This window comes from Canis lupus, chromosome 5, assembly GCF_011100685.1.
Source record: "Canis lupus familiaris isolate Mischka breed German Shepherd chromosome 5, alternate assembly UU_Cfam_GSD_1.0, whole genome shotgun sequence".
Taxonomy (NCBI): Eukaryota; Metazoa; Chordata; class Mammalia; order Carnivora; family Canidae; genus Canis; species Canis lupus.
In genome coordinates this window covers 30,331,781-30,350,873 of record NC_049226.1, presented here as the reverse complement: position 1 = coordinate 30,350,873, position 19,093 = coordinate 30,331,781, and the positions used below count along the sequence as shown (strand labels likewise).

The following is a 19,093-nucleotide window of genomic DNA, read 5'->3' as shown; positions in this document are numbered from 1 at the left end:
GCTCACCTCTTTATCATCAGTTCACTGAGACCTATAGGACTCTGCTTAGCTTTCTGGTCCCTGTTCTAGAGCCTGGAAATTGTCTCCTGAAAGCCAGGTGGTGGGAGAGCTGCTCTGGTTTATGTCTCTTCTATCAGGGATCATAGTCCTGTACTACTTTTTGCCTCATGTCTGCAAACCATTGTTTCTTATATATTTTTTAATGCTCTGTTTGTTTAGGATAGGAGAGTCCATCCAGTCTGTCTTAGTTTTGTTTGGAAGTAGAAGTTCCACCTCCATGCTCTATTAAGAAGTCCCTTTAACACTTGGAGACAGCCTGTTTGTGCACAATAGGCATGTAAATTGTCTCTCTTGGTGGCCCAGTGCCATTTCTTTGCTCACCTGCAAGCCAGCCAGGGTAATTTGTATTTTGGGACCTGCAGTTCTTGCTTTGGTAAGGCACGTTACTGGGGAAGAGCCTTAGCTGCAGGAAGCATTCACTGTACTTTCATGCCTTTCTCTTCCTGCCTGACATCATCCTCCAGTGAAGGACTACCAGCTGGTCCAGAAAGGACAGGAATGCAGCAGCTCTCAGGCCCAGCTGAGCCAGTACTCCCGGCACTTTGCCTTTATCGCCAGTCACCTTCTACAGACCAGTATGGACAGCCAATGTCCTGAGGCAGTAGAAGCAACATGGGTCCTGTCTCTGGCCCTGAAAGGACTGTATAAAACACTAAAGGTAATGGTGACTTTCCAGTTGCTAGTGAATTGCTGTGATTTAGTGTCTGTGGGGCATTTACTGCAAGGAAGTGCCATCTAATTTTGGTGGATGGTTAGCCAAAGAATCATGATTATTTTTGGGAATGCTTGGGGTCTTGCACAAGGATAATTTTAGGGAAGAAACATAATTTTCCCAGTATCAGTTCTTTATATTTTTTTAGTACTGTTTCATGGAACCAAGTATTTGCCTGATGGGCATGGCACCATGGCAGATGGGCAGAAACCGGAGAGAATAGTTTCCCACTTCCCTTGGGGCCATCATAGGGCAAGGAGAAGAGAACCAGGGGACCAGCCTCCCGTGGAACCCGTAGCCATAGGCTTGGTGGTTGGGGTGGAAGGAGCAGATATGTCAGGAGCCAGGGGTGGGGGGTAGCTGGTGTCAGACAAGAAGCCCCTGCTTGTGGGAACGTGGGTCTTCTGGTACCTGAGGGGCCTGACAAAGGAAGGGATCACCTTTAGGAGGATCTTCCCCTCAGAAGTTGCCGTGAGAGAAGAGTTTCATTTTAACAGCCTGTGGGTCCCTGGACTTGGGCAGAACTGCCCAGGAGGCCACAGAAGGGCTTGGCAACACAAAGTCAGCATGGATGGGGTCTGGCTCTGGCCCAGCTCTGAGCACGTGTTGAGGGCTCTGAGGCTCTGCAGCTGCTATTTGTTGCCTACACGGCATTTATCACAACCTGCTTTGTTTTAGTTAGTTTGTTTAAGATCTTATTTATTAGAGAGAGGGAGAGGCAGAGGGAGAAGCAGACTCCCCACTGAGCAGGGAGCCCAATGCGGGTCTCGATCCCAGGACCGTGAGATCATGACCTGAGCTGAAGGCAGATGCTCAACCGATTGAGCCACCCAGGCACCCCTTGTTTTAGTTGTTTGATTATGGTAGGAAAGAGAAAATAAATGCCCTGAGGGCACAAACTATTTCTTTGAATCTGTTTTGATACATATTTGTTGAGCAACAAGAGCCAAGTGGAGCTGTGTGGCACTGACCTCAAGAGAAGGTGGGCTGACAGTCTAACCTGCCAGGGACACAGCACGGGCCCTGCAAGGTGGTGACACGTGAAGTGGTGGATGAGGAATCTGGGCAGAGCGACATGTGCAGGGAGAGCGGTTGTCAGCAGCAGGAGGATACCCCCAGGCCTTCAGGACAGAGAGCAGGGGAGCAGGCAGGGGGTCTGCAGCACCCCATCTGCCATGAGTCAGAATTTAGGCTTTGGTCCAAAGAACACAGGGAAGCCTTTGGGAAGGCAGAGCCCGGAGGGGGCCGCTGGTGCAGGACGTGGCTCAAGCCCAGGGTATCCTCGGCTTGCTGACGGGGACGTACCGAGCAGATGGACTCAGGTGAGGGCTGAGGCTCGCTGTTTCATCCTCCTGCCAACTCTGGGATTTCTGCATGCCTTGACCTGGGCCACTCAATGGGACTGGGCTCCTCCCATCTGGCTCGTGCTACTTCCCTTGAGGCAGCGGCAGGTGTGTCCCTTGTGTTTGGCAGGCTCACAGTTTTGAAGAGACCCACACCACCTTCCTTCAGACGGATTTGCTGAAGCTGCTGGTGAAAAAGTGCAGCAAAGGGACTGGTTTCAGTAAAACGTGGCTCCTCCGGGATCTGGAGGTAAGCAGTGGGTGTGGGTCCTGCTGCTGCACTGCCTGCTGCTGGCGGGTAGGTCCCTGTGTGGACTGAGTAGGGGGGTGGCCATGGCCAGCACTGCCCTGTGCATGCCATGCTGTGCAGTCCCAGAGCCGAGCCTAGATTTGTGTCCCCTCTTGGAAACAGGGATTCCGACCCCTGCCCTCCCTGTCGGGGGAGAATGAATCTGATGTTTGTTTAGAGAGCACCGGAGGGAAAAAAAAAAAAAAAGAGAGCACCGGAGGGGAAGTATGTTACGGAAGCGCACGGCCACTCATGGCGCTACAGTGATGAAATGTGTCCTTGAATTATCATTTCCCTTTGTCCCTAACTCTGAATTTGTCCTTGGTCATGTTTATTTTATGAAGGATTTAAGTCAATAATTTTTACCTTCTCACAGTTCCTCCTGGGCCTCAGATTTTTCTCTGTGGCATTACTGAGGTTCTGTGTGGTTCTGTGCACTGCGGGGCAGCCGCAGGTCCAAGAATGGCTGCTGTGCGGGCAGAGGTCCACCAGCCACGCTCCATCACACACAGGCTGAGTGCCAAGAGCCTGCACTCTGGCGCCACGAGAAGGTTTGCTTAGGTCTCAGGAAACTGCTGAAGTGTTATAATGCAAAACCTGGAGAGCATCAGAGGAAACATTTTAAAACGAAATTTTTTTATGACTCAAGTAATAGAACTACAGTGCAGAAAATTTGAAATCTGGAAAAGAAAGGAAAATTTCAAATTCTGCCCCACAAACACAGCCTTTGTTAATATTTTATGTATTGCCTTATTCTGGTTGTTTCCATCTGCATCCCTGTCACACGCATAGACTCAGGTTAAACAGTGCATGGCATTGAGACGCAGTGAGCGCGTGTGGTGGCCACTTCCCTGAATCACCAGGGTAATGGCTGCAAGTGATACATGAAGGTGGATTTCAGCTTCATCGACCATAGCACGTTTTACGTAATTCCTAAAAGGTGAGTTACTGGCTAGGTCAGAGGCAGGAGACATTGTCATAGTTCCTTATATTTCATTAACAAAGTGCGTTCTAAAAGTGAGCCCAATTGACGTTGTCAGCAGCAAAGTTAGTAAACGATCCTTCGTGGTTTCAGTAGGTATTTTTTTGATTTCAGGTAAATTGAACATGTTTTGTTTTGTTTTGTTTTATTAATTTTACATTGTCTTGGGAATTGCTGTATCTTTTACAAAGTTAGGGCAAATATTTTGTACCATCTGAGGGTTAGAGATCTGCATGACCTCCTCACTCATGGCACCACCACACCCCTGCCCTACCCGTTTCCCATCTGCAGATCCTGTCCATCATGCTGTACTCCTCCAAGAAGGAGAGCCATACCTCGGCTGAGCACACAGCCCTGGAGCGAGATGAGAGAGGAGACCAAGAGGAGGAGGTGGATGGCACAGTCAGCAGCCCTGGTGAGCCAGACCAAAAGAAGCTAGACCCTCTGGAGAGCCTGGACGAGCCTACCAGAATATGTTTCTTGGTGAGTTCTGGGGCTGAGGTGTGGACGGAGAGGGGACTCCGAGGGATGGATTCTTTGCTCCCTTTGTGTGAAAATGCCTCAGTCTGATGTGCTGAGAGGTCACTTCCTGAAGACTCAGTCTGAATTTTGCAGAATTGATCCAGAAGAAAGAAGCTCTTGCAACAGTAGTTTTTGGGCTTTATGGGTCTAAAAGCTTTAAATATCTGTCCCATGAAATAAGCACATGCAGTTTTGCTCATACTTTGCAGCCCTTCCAGGCATGGCGTCCCCTCGTGGCTTCTGAATTGCATTTTCTTATTTATGTTCCCTGGGGATACGCTCTTCCCTGCACATTCAGTGACTGCCGGGAGAGTCAGAGAGTGTGGGGTGGCGATGGGAAAAGCAAGTATAGTTACTCAGAAACCAGAAGGAAGCACCTCTTTGGACTCAGGTGCCAGTTGTCAAAGTTCAGTACGTGGCAATTGCGAAGCAGCGAGCAGTGGGCCCATTGCGGTGGGTGGCAGCTGTTGCACGTGATGGCCTCGTATTTCCATGCTTTACGTTTTCCTGTGAATTTCTAGTAGCAGAGCAGATCCTACAGTCCAAGTTTTAGAGCTTATAATTTTATTTGCTTTAAGTGACCACATGATACTCAGTAATTATAGCCCGTGGTAACTTTGGAAAACCGTTTTATCCGTTTTGAGTTCAGAGGATAAGGATGCCCTGAAGCAGTTTTTTGTTTTTTTTTTTAAAGATTTTTTATTTATCCATGAGAGACACAGAGAGAGAGAGAGAGAGAGAGAGGCAGAGACACAGGCAGAGGGAGAGGCAGGCCCCATGCAGGGAGCCCGATGTGGGACTCGATCCCGGGACTCCAGGATCATGCCCTGGGCCGAAGACAGGTGCCAAACCGCTGAGCCACCCAGGTGTCCCACCTGAAGCAGTTTTAAATCATCTCTTGTGCTTCCTCCCATGGCCTTCAGATGGCGCACGATGCGCTCAATGCTCCTCTGCACATCCTCCGGGCCATCTACGAGCTGCAGATGAAAAGGACGGATTCTTTCTTCCTGGAGGTTCAGAAGAGGTGAGGGAGCCGCGGTGCAGCTGACACAGGGATGGAAGGACACAGAGGGCAGGGCCGTGATGGTTTCCTGCCAGCAAGCTCTGGGCCACATCCCCTGCGAGGCCAACACGTGGAACTGGTTCATGGCTTCATGAAGTGCCGTGGAAGCCCATCCCGCCGTGTTGGCTGCGTCCTCTCTGTGCTATGCTGTGTGTCCCTCCTGGGTGCAGGCTGATGCCAGGCTCCCTGCATTGTTGCCCCGGGCAGGGTGCTGTGTGTTTACCCCTGCACGGTGTTTCCGTGGGTTTTCCCTAAGGCTTATTGTAAAGTTAGTAATGCTGCCTTTCTCTTGGTCAGGAAGCTTGGAACTGCTGCTTGGGCTCTGCTCCCAAATGTGTGTGGAACTTTACCTGTCTGCAACAATTTCCCCCTCTGTCCTGTCACATCCTACTTTTGACTTCTTATTCTTACATTCAATTCCAATTTAGTTTTTCTTTTGTTTTATTTTATATTTCTATTTTCTTGTATTTCTTAAATGTTGCCTCAAGTCCCCTACAAAATGAGACAGGGTCCAGTCTAAGCTGCTGTAACTAAGCAACCCACAGATATGGGGTCCGGGAAGATAGAACTGGTTTTCCCTCTCGTGGCATCCAGGGTGGGTAGGCGGATGTGCCCCGTGCAGTGGCCCTGTGCCCCAGGGGTGTTGCTCTCCTGTGCGTCATCACATGGCTCACGTATACCCACCTGCATTCCAGCCCAGAGGAAGGAGGGCAGGTAGAAGGGTGCACCCCCCACCCAGCTGCTTGAGGGTAGGCTCCTCTTGTGGCAAGAACCTACTGGCATTACCCTGGGTAGTTGAAGAGGGGCTGAGGACCCTGTCACAGCTGGGCGGTTGTGTGTCTTGCTAAAAGTTCTGGGGACTTTGTTTCCAAGATAAGGGAGCATGGATCCTGAGGGATGGTTCATGTCTCCTGCCAGCAAGATGTATAAGGACGTCTGCATGTGAGAGGCAGTGAGTGCCTGAATCTAGATGGCAGAACATGGGGACAGTGCTGTGATTGCAGAATACCAGGAGAGCAGCTCTGACTGCTGCGGCCTGAACTCCTGGTGTCCTGTGTGTATGAACCCAGCCCTGTGCCCTTCTCTCCAGGTTTTTTTTTTTTTTTTTTTTTTTTAAACTTTTATTACCTTCAATAAGTTTTATTTTTTTCTATCAAATTATCCACTTCAATTCTCCACATTTTTTCCTTGAATATATTTCACATATAGATTCTACATTTTCCCTAGCACCAAGCCATATAAAATTTTTCTAAGAAAACATTTTAGCAAAGCAGACTTTTTTTTTTTTTTTTTTTTAATTGGTGTTCAGTTTACTAACGTACAGAATAATACCCAGTGCCCGTCACCCATTCACTCCCACCCCCCGCCCCCTTCTCTCCAGGTTTGATGGGGATGAACTCACCACAGATGAGAGGATTCGCACCCTGGCTCAGAGATGGCAGCCCAGTAGGGGCCTGAGACTGGAGGAACAGAGCACCAAAGCCGTGGATACAGACATGATCATCTTACCGTGTTTGGTACGTTGCCTCTGCCTTTGGTGTCTGCCCCTGCCTTGCCTGGTGGTGAGGGTGCAGGCCATGGTAACGGGGGTCTTTGGGTTTGCAGTCCCGGCCTGCCCGCTGTGACCAGGCCACGGCCGAATCCAACCCCGTGACCCAGAAGCTGATCTCCAGCACTGAGAGTGAATTGCAGCATAGCTACGCCAAACAGCGGCGCAGCAAGAGCACCGCCCTCCTGCACAAGGAGCTGAATGGCAAGAGCAAGCGGGCCATCCGGGAGTACCTGTTCCGCGTGAACGAAGCAACAGCTGTCCTGTATGCCCGCCATGTGCTGGCATCCTTGCTCGCCGAGTGGCCGGGGCACGTACCAGTGAGCGAGGACACCCTGGACCTCAGCGGCCCTGCCCACATGACCTACATCTTGGACATGTTCATGCAGCTGGAGGAGAAGCACCAGTGGGAGAAGGTGATTGTGAAGCAGGCTGGGCTAGGCCCTTGCCCTCTCCGCTCACCCTCTGCCCCCACTCCCCACACTTGAACAGGTCCCCCTGGTGAGGACCCTCCTGGAGGAAGGTGACCTGTGTGGCTGTGTGACAGCTGTGGTGCAGCAGATGCGGGGTCGGGGGCAGGGGGCTCATGGCTGGGCTCTTGCAAGTCCTGGCCCAGAGCTGAGTTCACAGCCTGATGCAGACTAGGTGTGTGGAGAGAACCTTCCATCGCGGTCCCATGGAGCCTGGCTTTGCACCCTTCCTAGCCCATCTCTTGTCATACCATGCCAAGCCCAGGCCACGGGGTGAGTTATGGCTGAGGGCCTATTCCCATGGTCCAGGAAGCCACCAGGGCCGTCTGCCCCAGGGCACTTTCACCTGTTGTACTGTAAGCTGTCAGAGGCCCCCAGCCTCTGGAAGGCAAGTGTGGTCCGTAGTCTAACCCCACACTCCAGGTCTCAGCATCTAGGCCTCTGGTTCTGGTCTCGTTCTTAACGTCAAATCTTCAGTGTCGTCTTTGAGAGCAGTCCCAGGGCTAGCGAGGCTTCCTGGGGTGAACACCCAGAGGGGCCACGTAGAACCACATGGCCTGGTCTGGACAGGGGACTCCGTGGGCACCACCTCCAGCTGAGCTGGGAAGTTTTGTCAGCACCTTCCCAGCTTCTGAGCACAGAAAACCTGTATCACATCACTGCCACCCCATCATCCCCCTCGTCGTGGCATCCGCACATGCCACACGCCCTCCCCCTGTCTCACACGGGCTCAAGCATGGCCTATGGGAAGGTTCCTCAGGAAGTGAGCGTTCCTTGTCTTCCCTGACTTGCCCATCTCAGAACCCAGAGACTCAGTGTCTCAGTCTCTGAGCGGAGATCGCAGTCCCTGGGGTCCTGGCAGCAGCGTCTCTCATTGGAGGTGCCGGAGAGCAGCATGGCCTCCCCCCGGAGTCCCCACTTCCACATGCTGCAGCATGTGTGCCCTTGGACTGTGATTATTTTTCCGTGCATCCCCGTGCTTGGCTCAGGACTCTTACAGACCCGGGACCCCTTCTGAGCGGCCCTGTTGGTTCCCTCAGAGATCCCACAGAGTGTTTCCAGGAGGCACGGAGTGTCCTGGTCCCCAGTGAGGGGCAACTGAGGGAGCTGGCCCAGGGGTGGGGCCAGGGCCCAGGGTGAAGCCAGCCCCTCTGGATGGGCCTTGGGTTGAAATGGACGCCTCTTCCTTCCTGCCTCCTGTCCCCCAGATCCTGCGGAAGGTGCTTCAGGGCTGCCGAGGGAGCATGCTGGGGACCATGGCTCTGGCCGCCTGCCAGTTCATGGAGGAGCCGGGGATGGAGGTGCAAGTGAGAGAGTCAAAGCACCCGTATAACAACAACACCAGCTTTGAGGTATGGCCTGCACACGTGGCTGGCAGGCCCGACCGTGAGGGTCGCCAGGGATTCATCATCGTCCACAGTGGCCGTTCCCCTTGGGCAGCCCTGGCCGAGAAGGGGCTCCCATAGTGTGAGCTGCAGTCTGCCTCCCCAGCCCGGTCTTCCGACCCTGTTTTCATAGGAAACAAGGGCCTCTGGGCCTGGGGGAGGTCGCTTTTCCTGCAGCAGTGTCCTTGCAGGGAACCCTTGGCACCTTCAACAGGGAGACTGAGTGTGGGCCTGGGAACCTGGCTGGCTGCACCTCGGGGTCCCTTGCCCTCCGTCTCATGGCCAGTGCATTCCCCGTCCCCCTTCACTTACAGTTACAGGATGCGGCCGGAGACAGGCCGTCAGGATTGACAGTGTTCTTGTGTCCCCTCCCCAGGATAAAGTCCACATCCCTGGTGCAATCTACCTCTCGATCAAATTTGACTCGCAGTGTAGCACAGAGGAGGGCTGTGACGAGCTAGCCATGTCCAGCAGTAGCGACTTCCAGCAGGATCGACACACTTTCAGTGGGTCTCAGCAGAAATGGAAGGATTTTGAGCTTCCAGGTAGTAAAGGAGCACTCGGTCTTCTGGGCTCTTAGTATCAGTACCAAGGAGAGGGGTGTTGTGGGGGGTCACACAGGGTCAGCCCTTTTCATCAGGAGCACGTCACTTGCATTCCCTGTTGCTGCAGTGTCCTGAGCTGTTTCTGTTTCTTTGTGACCCAGGGGATACTCTATACTACCGCTTCACCTCTGACATGAGCAACACGGAGTGGGGTTACAAGTTCACTGTGACAGCTGGACACCTGGGCCGATTCCAGACAGGTGTGTGCTCTGTTCTCTCCTTTGTGTGGCCTTCGCGCCAGGGACCCTCCATGTGTGCAGGTGCTGCAATGTCCCTGGTCTTAGTGTCACAGCAGGTGCTTTCCTCCGAGACTTGCACACATGTCCTGCACTCATAAACATAAATGGATACAAGAGCCACCTGTTCCCGGGGTCCTACAGACATGCTTTTTCTCTTAGAATTCGCAGGGCACAGGGATCCCTGGGTGGCTCAGTGGTTTAGCCGCCTGCCTTTGGCCCAGGGCGCAATCCTGGAGTCCTGGGATCAAGTCCCACGTCGGGCTTCTGGCATGGAGCCTGCTTCTCCCTCTGCCTGTGTCTCTGCCTCTCTCTCTCTTTCTCTCTGTGTGTCTATCATGAATAAATAAATAAAATCTTTAAAAAAAAAAAAAAAGAAAAAGAATTTGCAGGGCATTTTGCAAAAAGGGAAAACTGAAAATGGTGTTCCTGTGTTGCTTTTATAAAAGGCATAATTTTAGGCAAAATTTAAATGATCATGGTTTTATTATATTTTTATATTTATTAAAACTTAAGCAGCTAATATTTTAAAAATAACTGTGTTTTGTGGGTGTGGGCCAGGCTTCGAGATTTTGAAGCAGATGTTGTCAGAAGAAAGAGTTGTGCCACACCTCCCACTGGCCAAAATTTGGGAGTGGCTGGTGGGGGTGGCTTGTCGCCAGACTGGTCATCAGCGATTGAAAGCCATCCACCTGCTTCTGAGGATTGTGCAATGCTGCACCCACAGGTGAGCCGATGTGCATGGGTCCTTTGCGGGGAGTTTGCACCGTAAGCCCCTCCTCCCACACCGGGACTTGCATTTCTCTCTCAGTGGAGTCTGATGAAAAGACATTTCTAATTTTAATATCTTGCAGTTCATCAGTCTTTTCTCTTACATCGTAGTGCTTTTGTTGTGTTGTGCTTAGGAAATTTTTGCCGTTTTCCATCTTGGGGTCATGAAGATATTTCCTGAGTTCTTGAAGCGTAATTGCTTTTTCTTTCACATCCCTGCCCCTCCCCATCTGTTCCTCACCCCAGCCCCTCCTCCTCTCCTCGCCCCCAGCCCCTACCAACCACCCGTGTCTATGGGTTTGTTTATCTGGTTGGTTCTGGTTTCCACATATATGTGAGGTCACAGGGTTTGTCTTTCTCTGGTTTATTCCACTGGGCACAATGCCCTCATGGTCCATCGGTATCACAAATGGCAGGGTCTCCTACACTCAGATGTTCACAGTAGCCGATGTGTGGAAACAGACGGAGTGCCCATCGGTGCAAGAGTGGAGAACACAAATGTGGTGCATGTACATACCCACGGAAGGAGAGTTACTTGTGCTCCCATGGGCACAGCGAGATCTCGGGGTTTTGATTTGCATATCCTTGATGAGACATGTACAGCATCTGTCTTTCCGTGAGTCTGTTGGTCATCTACATGTCTTCTGTGACAAGATGTCTGCTCAGGTCCTGTGTGGCCATTTTCCAATTAGGTTATTTGGGTTCTTTTGAAATTGAGTTGTACAAATTCCTTGTATATTTTGGATATTAACCCCTCGCCTGGTTTGTGGTTTATGTAGCTCCTCCATTCCATAGGCTGCCTTTTCATGTGTCGCTGGTCTCCTTTGCTGGGCAGCTTTTTTGTTTGATATGGTCCCACTTTTTTATTACTGCTTTCGGTGTCAAATTCAGAAAATCATTGCCAAGACCAACATCAAGGAGCTTACTCCTTATGTTTTCTTGTAGGTGTTGTACAGCTGGAGTCCTCACATTCAACTCTTTAGTCTGCTTTGAGTTGGTTTTGTGTGTGGTGTAAGAGACGGGGCCAGCCTCGTGCTTGTGCATGTGGCCGTCCCATGTTTCCAACACATTTGTTGACGAGACTGTCCTTTCCCCATTGCACATTTTTGGCACTTTTGTCAAATATTAATTGTATATGCTTGGGTTATTTCTTAGCTCTCTGTCCTGTACATCAGTCTTTATGCCTGTTTTTATTCCAATACCATCCTATTCTCATTACTATTGCTCTGTATTATGGTTTAAGATCGGTAAGTGCAATGCCTCCAGCTTTGTTCTTTTTCAATTTTGATTTGTTTATTCAAGGTCTTCTGTAGTTTGATATGAATTTAGGATTGTTTTTCCTATTTTTGTGGAAGTGCCATTGAGATTTTGATAGGGACTGCATGGAATCTGTACATTGCTTTGGGCAGCATGAACATTTTAACAGTATTCCTGGGGTCCTGGAACACAAATTGTCCCCTACACTTATTTGTGTCTTCAGTTTCTTTCATCAATGTTTACAGTGTTCATTGTACAGATTGTTTACCATCTGTGTTAAAATTTATTTCTAAGTATTTTATTCTTTTTTATCTTACTGTAAGTTGGTTTGTTTCCTTGCTTTCTCTTTCTGATGGCTCGTTAGTGTATAGAAATGCAACTGATGTTCTGTATTGATTTTTTTGTCCTGTAACTTTACTGAGTTTAGTAGTTTTAACAGTGTTTCTGTGGCATCTTTGGTGTTTTCTGTATAGAATGTCGTCTGCAAACAGACAGTTGCACATCTTCTTTCCAATGTAGATACCTTTTGTTTCTCTTTCTGGCTCGATTGCTCTGGTTAGAGCCTCTGGGACTTTGTATTGTTCCTAATGCATGTGTTGTTGTCTGTGCATGACATACGCACACACCTCTTCACCTGATGGGATTTTGTTTGATTCTTGAGAAGACTGAGTCCCCTGCTCCACAGCCATTATGTGTCAGCTCCTCTGCAGGCCTCCACTGCTCGGGTCTGATGATGTTCCACAGGTTTCTGTGGAGAGGCCCACACAACATTCCGTGAGAGTTATTTCTAGGTAGTTAATGGTTTTGATGCCATTGCAGTTAGTGTTTTAGAATTCTTTTTCTTTTTTTTTTAGAATTCTTATTTTTGTTTTTGCTATATATAATTTTGTGTATTTCCTTTGTGTGCAATGACCATGCTCTGTTTGTTGACTCTAAGAGGGTTTGTATAGAATGTTCAGAGCACAATCCTGTTGTCTCAGACCCCACAAATCATAACGGGTTTTAGGTTTTCCTCTTGGTCCTTGGAAACCTTTTTTTTTTTTTTTTTTTTTTTTTGGCCTGTTTGCACCAGCTAGGGTCTCCCATAGAGTGTTGTGTAGATGTGGGTATTAAAGACATTGTTCTTCATTGCAGACAGCGGTGTTGGCAGCTGTGCCACATGCGTTGTCCACACTCGCATCCTGGCCTGTCAGGGGTCAGTCTTTCTCTCTAGCATTTCTTTTCTTAATAGAGAATGTGAGCATTTCTTTTCTTAATAGAGAATGTGGGGTGAGGTGGGGAGCAGAGGAGAGAGAGTGTTAAGCAGATGCCCAGCACAGAGTCCAATGTGTGTGTGTGGGGGGGGGGGGGAGCCTTGACTTCACGACCTCAAGATCATGAACTGAGCCGAAATCAAGAGTCAGATGCTTAAATGACTGGGCCCCCCCAGGCGCTCTCCCCCCAGCATTTTTAAGACACACAGACACAGGGTGCCAGTCAGTGGAGTGATGTCTGAGTAACAGGTCGTCTTTAGGGATAGGATGGGGCCATAAGCAAGTCAGGAGGCGCTGTCTGTGTGTGTGCAGGCTGGCAGGGGGAGGGAGAGAGCCAGCGGGGTGGCTGTTGGTGCTGCCATGTCCTGCAGTGAGAACTGTCTGGTTGAGTGATGGATTGGAAACTGTCATCAGGCGCTGGGCCCTTCCTGGCTGCATTGTAGGTGCACTCCTGCTACATGCAGACCTTCCTCAGCCCCTGAGGTGGGCGGATAGACAGACGGACGGACGGATGGACGGATGGAAGCGGGGTGGGCTGCACAGTTGCATCGACCTTGCTCCCTGAGCACTTTCCTACAGCTGTTGAGCTGTCCCTTTGCATCAGGCCAGGTTTTCCCATTGCTCTGCTTTTGGAAGACTGGCTTCTCCAGGAGGAAGGGATTGGCTCCGAGAGTAGGTGTACAAAAGGTCACACACCACAGAAAAGGCAAAATTTAAGGTGATATATGCGTAAAGTCATGTAGCGAGGCCCAGGGTATTATTTGCATCATAACTTTTCTTCTCTGAAGGGTGTTGAAGTGGAATTAAAAGCACGTTCTGAGCCGAACGTGTCAGCGAGTCTCAGCAGAGACCCAGGGAATGGTGAAGGGCTCTGGCCCAGGCAACCTCTTTAGCACATTTCTTGAGTTTGTGAGCCTAAGATTGTGATAACGGTTGTCACTGCCATGTGAATGTCTTGTGGTCTGATTGTTGAGGCAGTGAGCATTGCAGAAAGTCTAGGAAATCGACTGGGACAAGCGCGGAGAATGTATTGGGTGGATTGCATTTATCACGGTCACAGCACTGTGTGTACAGCTGGGTTTTCATTTTTTAGTGTTATTTTGTATGTGTAGTTTTATGTGTTGCTTTTTTCCCCATTAACATTATTCTCAGGATTTTCCCACCATCAGTGGAAGCTCTTCACAGCAACCGTTGAGATGGTTTCTGTGCCTACTGCAGGGTCCCTGCTTCCTGGAGCCCCCGTGGGGGTTCTGCTCCTTTCCTCTCTGCTGCTAGTGAATATTTTTAGCCATTTTGGGGGAAGGTCATGACTTTACTAGATGTGGGGGGAGCCCATCCCTGGCGTCTGTCTCACGTCTGGCCCCGCTCCCCACAGCGACCTCTGTGACCTTGCGCTGCTAAAGCCCCTGTGGCAGCTCTTCACTCACATGGAGTATAGCCTGTTCGAGGATGTGACCTCACCCGGCATCCTCCTCCCCCTGCACCGTGCCCTCACTGAGCTCTTCTTCGTCACCGAGAACCGCGCCCAGGTGAGGGTTCCGCGGGTGCCACCTCCGCCACCCGGCTGGGCAGGTGTCGCCTGCAGCCCCAGATCCCCACTCTGCCCGACCCCCAGGAACGCTGCCTGCTTGGTCAGGCCTAAAGCCCATGGGGGAAGAACTGCCTTGGCTCAGTCCTTACCAGGAGTGTGTTCTAGAAAATGAAATGAGGGGCTCTCCTGGTTCTCCCTCCCCGATCATAGGCGGCTCACTAAATGTGAGACACGAGAGGCCTTTCAGAGTTCTCTGGCTTACCCCCCGGTGTCCACATGAGGAAGGAGCCCCTACCTGGTCCTCCCGTGCGTGAGTCAGGGCAGAGTCCCCAGAACCAGGCCTCGGGCTCCTCTTGGTCCAGCCCCTTCTGCAGCCCTCGAGTGAGGTGCCTGGCATCACCAGGCGAGACTGTGTGCTTTTGGGTTGGTGTCCCCTGGGTGCTGCTCGCTGCCTCTGCCCCTGTGCCCCTCCCCAGGAGCTCGGCTTGCTGCAGGAGTATCTGCTGGCCTTGACCACGGACGACCACCTTCTCCGCTGCGCGGCACAGGTACTGTCTCTCCGCCAGAGCTGGCCACCCCATCACCACATCCCCCGGGGTCTGCATGGGGCTCTGTCCCCACCCGGTTGCCTCCTGGTGTCCGAGAGCACTTGGCCCATTTATCAGCATTGTTCATGTGGGGTCGTGGCTTGGAGGATGCTAGCAAGGATTGGTGTCTTTGAAACCGAAACAACCAGTGCCTTAAATTAACAGCGTGCTGAGGTTCCCTCAGGGTTCGGGGTCAGGTTCCCCTCTCTGCTGAATTACTGAGCATCCTAAAAAGCTTTTGCTTATGTGTGTTTTACGTATTGATCATATGCCGCTAGACATTAAACTAGACTTTAAGTTTAGAAATTAAAACTGAAACATTCATTAGTTCATTGTAAGAAATAGTGTACTCATTCCATGTTAATAGTAACATTCTGTGAGAAAACAGCTATATTTTTCAAAATAAAATCGTTCCTGAGGAGGGTAGTGGTTGTTCCATCCGTCCTGGCAGAAGGCCTCCAACTGGTGCCTTGCCGTTGTCCCGGCGTGCACAGGCCTCTGGGAATGTCCCCACATGCTTGAGAGCGTGCAGGTGGCAAGGGCAGAATCAGGTCTCAGCATCGCTGTGACGGTTGCCACCACACAGACACCCCTTGACTGTCAGAGAGCCTGTGGTCCCACTCTCCTGGGCACCTGTGGGGACACTGAGGCTCCAACAGGAGTTTGCCCAGGGTCACGCGGGAGCAGACCCATCTGGGGGAGGCTCTGGGTGCCTGCTTGGAAGCAGGAATCCGCATCAACTAGGAGGTCCTGAGCCCCGTGGGCAGAGGAAGGTCTCCCTCCTCCCCACAGTGCCCCCGACCCCTCGTTTCAGGGCTCAGGATGCGCAGCCAGAGTTTGAGGTTCAACCATATGGCACGGGGAGCCTGTGCCACACAAGCCTGTGGGCCCCTCCCACCCACCTGGCCCCTGGCTGGCCTCCGGCCCTCACTCTAACCCCCAGCCTGTCCGCGGTGCTGGACGTGCTCTGCCTGTCTCCCTGCCGCCCTCTGCTCCTGCCGTGCTGGGCTGGTCCTTCAGGCCCACTGAGGCCCCAGCGTTGCCCTCCCCCCTCGGAGCAGTGATAATATTTCCACCCTATGTTCACAGAGAGAGAATTTGTCTCTGTCTCTGGGCTGCTGCTCTGGGTGAGGGGAACCACTTGGGGCTCGTGTTTGCCTTGCTCCCCAGACATGAGTGCTCCGCTGAGGGTCCTGTCCAGGCCACACCTCATGAGTGAGCAGACACGTGGTTCTTGACGTTGGCAGTGACCCTTTGTCCCTCCACAGGCCCTGCAGAATGTCGCTGCTATCAGCCTGGCCATCAACTACCCAAACAAGGCAACCCGCCTCTGGAACGTTGAGTGTTAGCCCTGGAACGGTGCACATGCAAGTAGCTGCTCAGCCCCAGGACTTGAGAGCAGACATCTGAACTCCTTCAGGAAGAGGCTGTGGCGTCCGTGCCCGGCTTCCCCTCAGTTCCCACTTGCACTCCACCTCCAAGAATGCACCGCATCATGAGCTAGCCTCCTGCATACGGCACAGCGCGTGAGGACGGCCAGCCAGCCAGAGCCCTTGAGAAAGGAGACCAACCTTCGCCAGAGTTGGTTCCAGTGGAAGCCACAGCCCAGAAGGATCTGAAAGAAGCCTGTGTGGATGGGGTTGTACATCCATGAGCTGGAGCTGCTGGCCCTGCCCTCACGTCAGCACAGTCTGCCCAGAGCTGCCTTCTCGCCAGGACCCCAGTGGCCCCTGCTTGGCCTGGGAGCTCTTCTGCGCTTTCTTGAGACTGGGCGTCCAGACCAAAGCTGCTGCGAGCTTGTCCTGGCCTCCCCCTGGTCCCCAAGCATGCACCTGGCTGTCGCGCAATGTCCTCGGTGAGATCGAGAACCCGTGGACAGGCCAGCAGGCCGCCCACGTGCATTGCTCACACACCAGCTCCCAGCATGCCTGCATTTAGCTGTTTTAACATATTTCAATTTCCACCTGATGTTTTTAGAACAACTGTACAACTGCCTTGCGAGGCCTCAAGGGGTGCCCAAAGGAATGGTCATTCAGAGGACACACTGTTCATGTGAAAGCTTCTATACGTAAAGACTTGAAGTGTTATCCGATGAGAACTTATTTTAGAAGTGAAAAAAAAACAAAAAACACACAAAAAATATATGATTTTATTTCTTCTCCATGGTCATAGTCACACACCGCATCGCCTCTGGGAGCGCTTGCTTGATTGGCTGTGACGAGGCAGTAACTGCATTAGTTCTAGTGAATGCTGTTTCCCGTTCTCCTAATGATCGCAGAATGATGACTCTCTTTCCAAAGCCGTGTTTTGGGGAGCAAGGTGGGCCATGGCCGCGCCTTAGTGGCACTTGGCGTGGATAGCACCTGAGCCAGCAGCCAGTGCAGGATGGCGTCTGGGCCCCGGGGAAGGCCTCTTGTAGCCAGGGCCACGCTGAGCAGGTTAGCACCACCGTGGCCTCCAAAACTCCCTTTGCAGGGTCTGGGTGGGAAGGCTTCCCTGCAGAAGTGCTTTCTGGGTCAGGAGTCTGAGGGGCGGTCCCCTAGCCCTGGAGTTTGGCTCCCAGCCCACCTGTCCTGTGAGGGGCCCAGGGGAGGAGCAGAGGGCAGGCCCTGAAACGCTGTGCAGAGGCCCGAGGCCTGGGCCTGTGGTGTTGGGTGCTTTCACCCTGCTGTACCCCTGGGGAAACCCCATGTCCTCTGGGGGCCCCGGCTCCAACACAGGGGGCCTGGGAGACAAGACAGTACATTCCCCACCTGGCCTCCTGCCGTCCGCGCTCATGACCAGGCTGGCTGACTGAGCCAGGACAGGCGGGCGGCAGGGTCACAGCTCTTGGGGCGTCACTACCGCCTTTGCCCACTGTCTTCCCATCAGGAGGCTGAATTACAGAGAGGCCGGCCTCCGCAGAGCTGCTCTCTGCTCTCACCCCTGTCCTTCTGGCCACTCTGGCCCCACTTTGCTCAGAGCCCCCCAGCATCCACTTTGCTCAGCTGCTGCTCTACCCTGCACCCCGCCCCCACCTCTGCTCCCCGCATCCGCGGGCCCACAGTGTCTAGAGCAGTGGACGCCAAGACTGGTCGAGGCCAAGCCGCCAGGTAGGAGACAGCGGTGTCGTGGAAACATGTGCCTGATAAAGCGATTCTGACCCCAATCCTGTATATTGTAACATGGACACTGCTCCCAGTGGGAGGGGTGACTTATTTTCATCATCGTTTTTAATTTGTTTTCTTACGGGTTTACGATTTTGAATTTTTCTTATTTGTTTGAAAGAAAGAATTTTGATTATATCAAGCTGAGCACGTTCAGCCTGTAAAAAAGATGTTAAGTTGTGGGTAAAATATACAAATGAAGAGAAATATATTGTACAAATTCTATATATAAAAATACAACTGCGTGTGTGTTTTTTCCCCCTCCTTTCCTGTCCTGTTCCTCTGCCTCTATGAGGACCCTGCTTGGAGCATCTGCAAGGCCCAGAAGGATGGAATTGCTGGAATCTCTGGGCCTCGGGGTAGGCGGGACCAGAAGGGTCTTAGCTCCAGGCGGCAGCTACTCTACAAGGCTGAGCCAGGACTGGTGCTGCACGGCAGTCAAAGTCCATGCTCACCTCCGCGTCATGCCTGCACAGCGGCTGCTTGGAGGTTTGCACCCACGCTGGTGTCCTGGTGTCCGCGGGTCAGCCCCTCCAGCCAGACACGCCTCCCCCCCCCAGTGCCTCGCACAGCTCTCAGGGCTGCGGTGCTCCTGCCTCTCAGTGCGGGACTAACATCTGCCTGTCTTTGGGTCTTGGCTTCCTCATCCTTCTGGCTGGCCATCTGACCATCAAGACACCTTGCCTCCAGCTGGGAGCATCCAACACATCACCCCGGAGCCCGGGACAGCCTTCCAGGGACTGGGGGCAGCGGCTGAGACCCAGACTCCACCCTCACCATCTCTCAGGCCAGGATGAGTCTCCGTGGCATCCCTCTGCACGCTTCTTACTCACCGAGTCCCTCTGCCCTGAGTACTCGGACCAGAGGCCATCTGAGCCATGCGCTGTGGGGGACGGAGAGCAGAGAACAGGGAGCAGGAGGACTCAGGGAGCATGAAGACATGGAGAGCGGGAGGACTCGGGGAGTGGGAACATCGAGAGCAGGAGCACACGGGAGCGAGAGGACTCGGGGAGTGGGAGGACTAGAGAGCAGGAGGACACGGAGGATACGGGGAGCGGGAGTGAGAGGACTCGAGGAGGGGGACACGGAGAGGGAGGATACAGGGAGCGGGAGCACAGAGCAGGAGGACACGGAGAGCGGGAGGACTTGGGGAGCGGAGGACGTGTTCCCCGCCCGGCCCCCCTCAGGTCTAAGTAGGGACTCATATGTGCTGGACCAGCGTTGGGGTGGGGGGAGGCAGCTCGCGTGACTCTACACTTGAAATCCTCCAGAACAGGGGATCCCTGGGTGGCTCAGGGGTTTAGCGCCTGCCTTTGGCCCAGGGCGCAATCT

The 19,093-nt window shown here is 52.4% G+C and overlaps 1 protein-coding gene across 3 annotated transcripts in view; it reads left to right on the top strand.

The window, feature by feature from the left end:
• The window catches only part of ZZEF1 (zinc finger ZZ-type and EF-hand domain containing 1), a 101,204-nt gene extending 83,203 nt beyond the window's left edge, over window positions 1-18,001 (top strand). For 2 of the 3 annotated variants that reach the window (XM_038536384.1, XM_038536385.1), the window contains 13 exons: window positions 525-718; window positions 2,246-2,365; window positions 3,678-3,869; window positions 4,832-4,932; window positions 6,353-6,488; window positions 6,577-6,936; window positions 8,199-8,342; window positions 8,752-8,920; window positions 9,082-9,180; window positions 9,778-9,943; window positions 13,873-14,026; window positions 14,505-14,576; window positions 15,884-15,964. In XM_038536384.1, coding sequence (XP_038392312.1) covers window positions 525-718; window positions 2,246-2,365; window positions 3,678-3,869; window positions 4,832-4,932; window positions 6,353-6,488; window positions 6,577-6,936; window positions 8,199-8,342; window positions 8,752-8,920; window positions 9,082-9,180; window positions 9,778-9,943; window positions 13,873-14,026; window positions 14,505-14,576; window positions 15,884-15,964 — 1,988 coding nt within the window. Of the gene's footprint in view, window positions 1-524; window positions 719-2,245; window positions 2,366-3,677; window positions 3,870-4,831; window positions 4,933-6,352; window positions 6,489-6,576; window positions 6,937-8,198; window positions 8,343-8,751; window positions 8,921-9,081; window positions 9,181-9,777; window positions 9,944-13,872; window positions 14,027-14,504; window positions 14,577-15,883 lie in introns of all 3 variants that reach the window. The other variant, XM_038536383.1, reaches the window with a different exon arrangement.
• The last annotated feature ends 1,092 nt before the right edge of the window (window positions 18,002-19,093 follow it).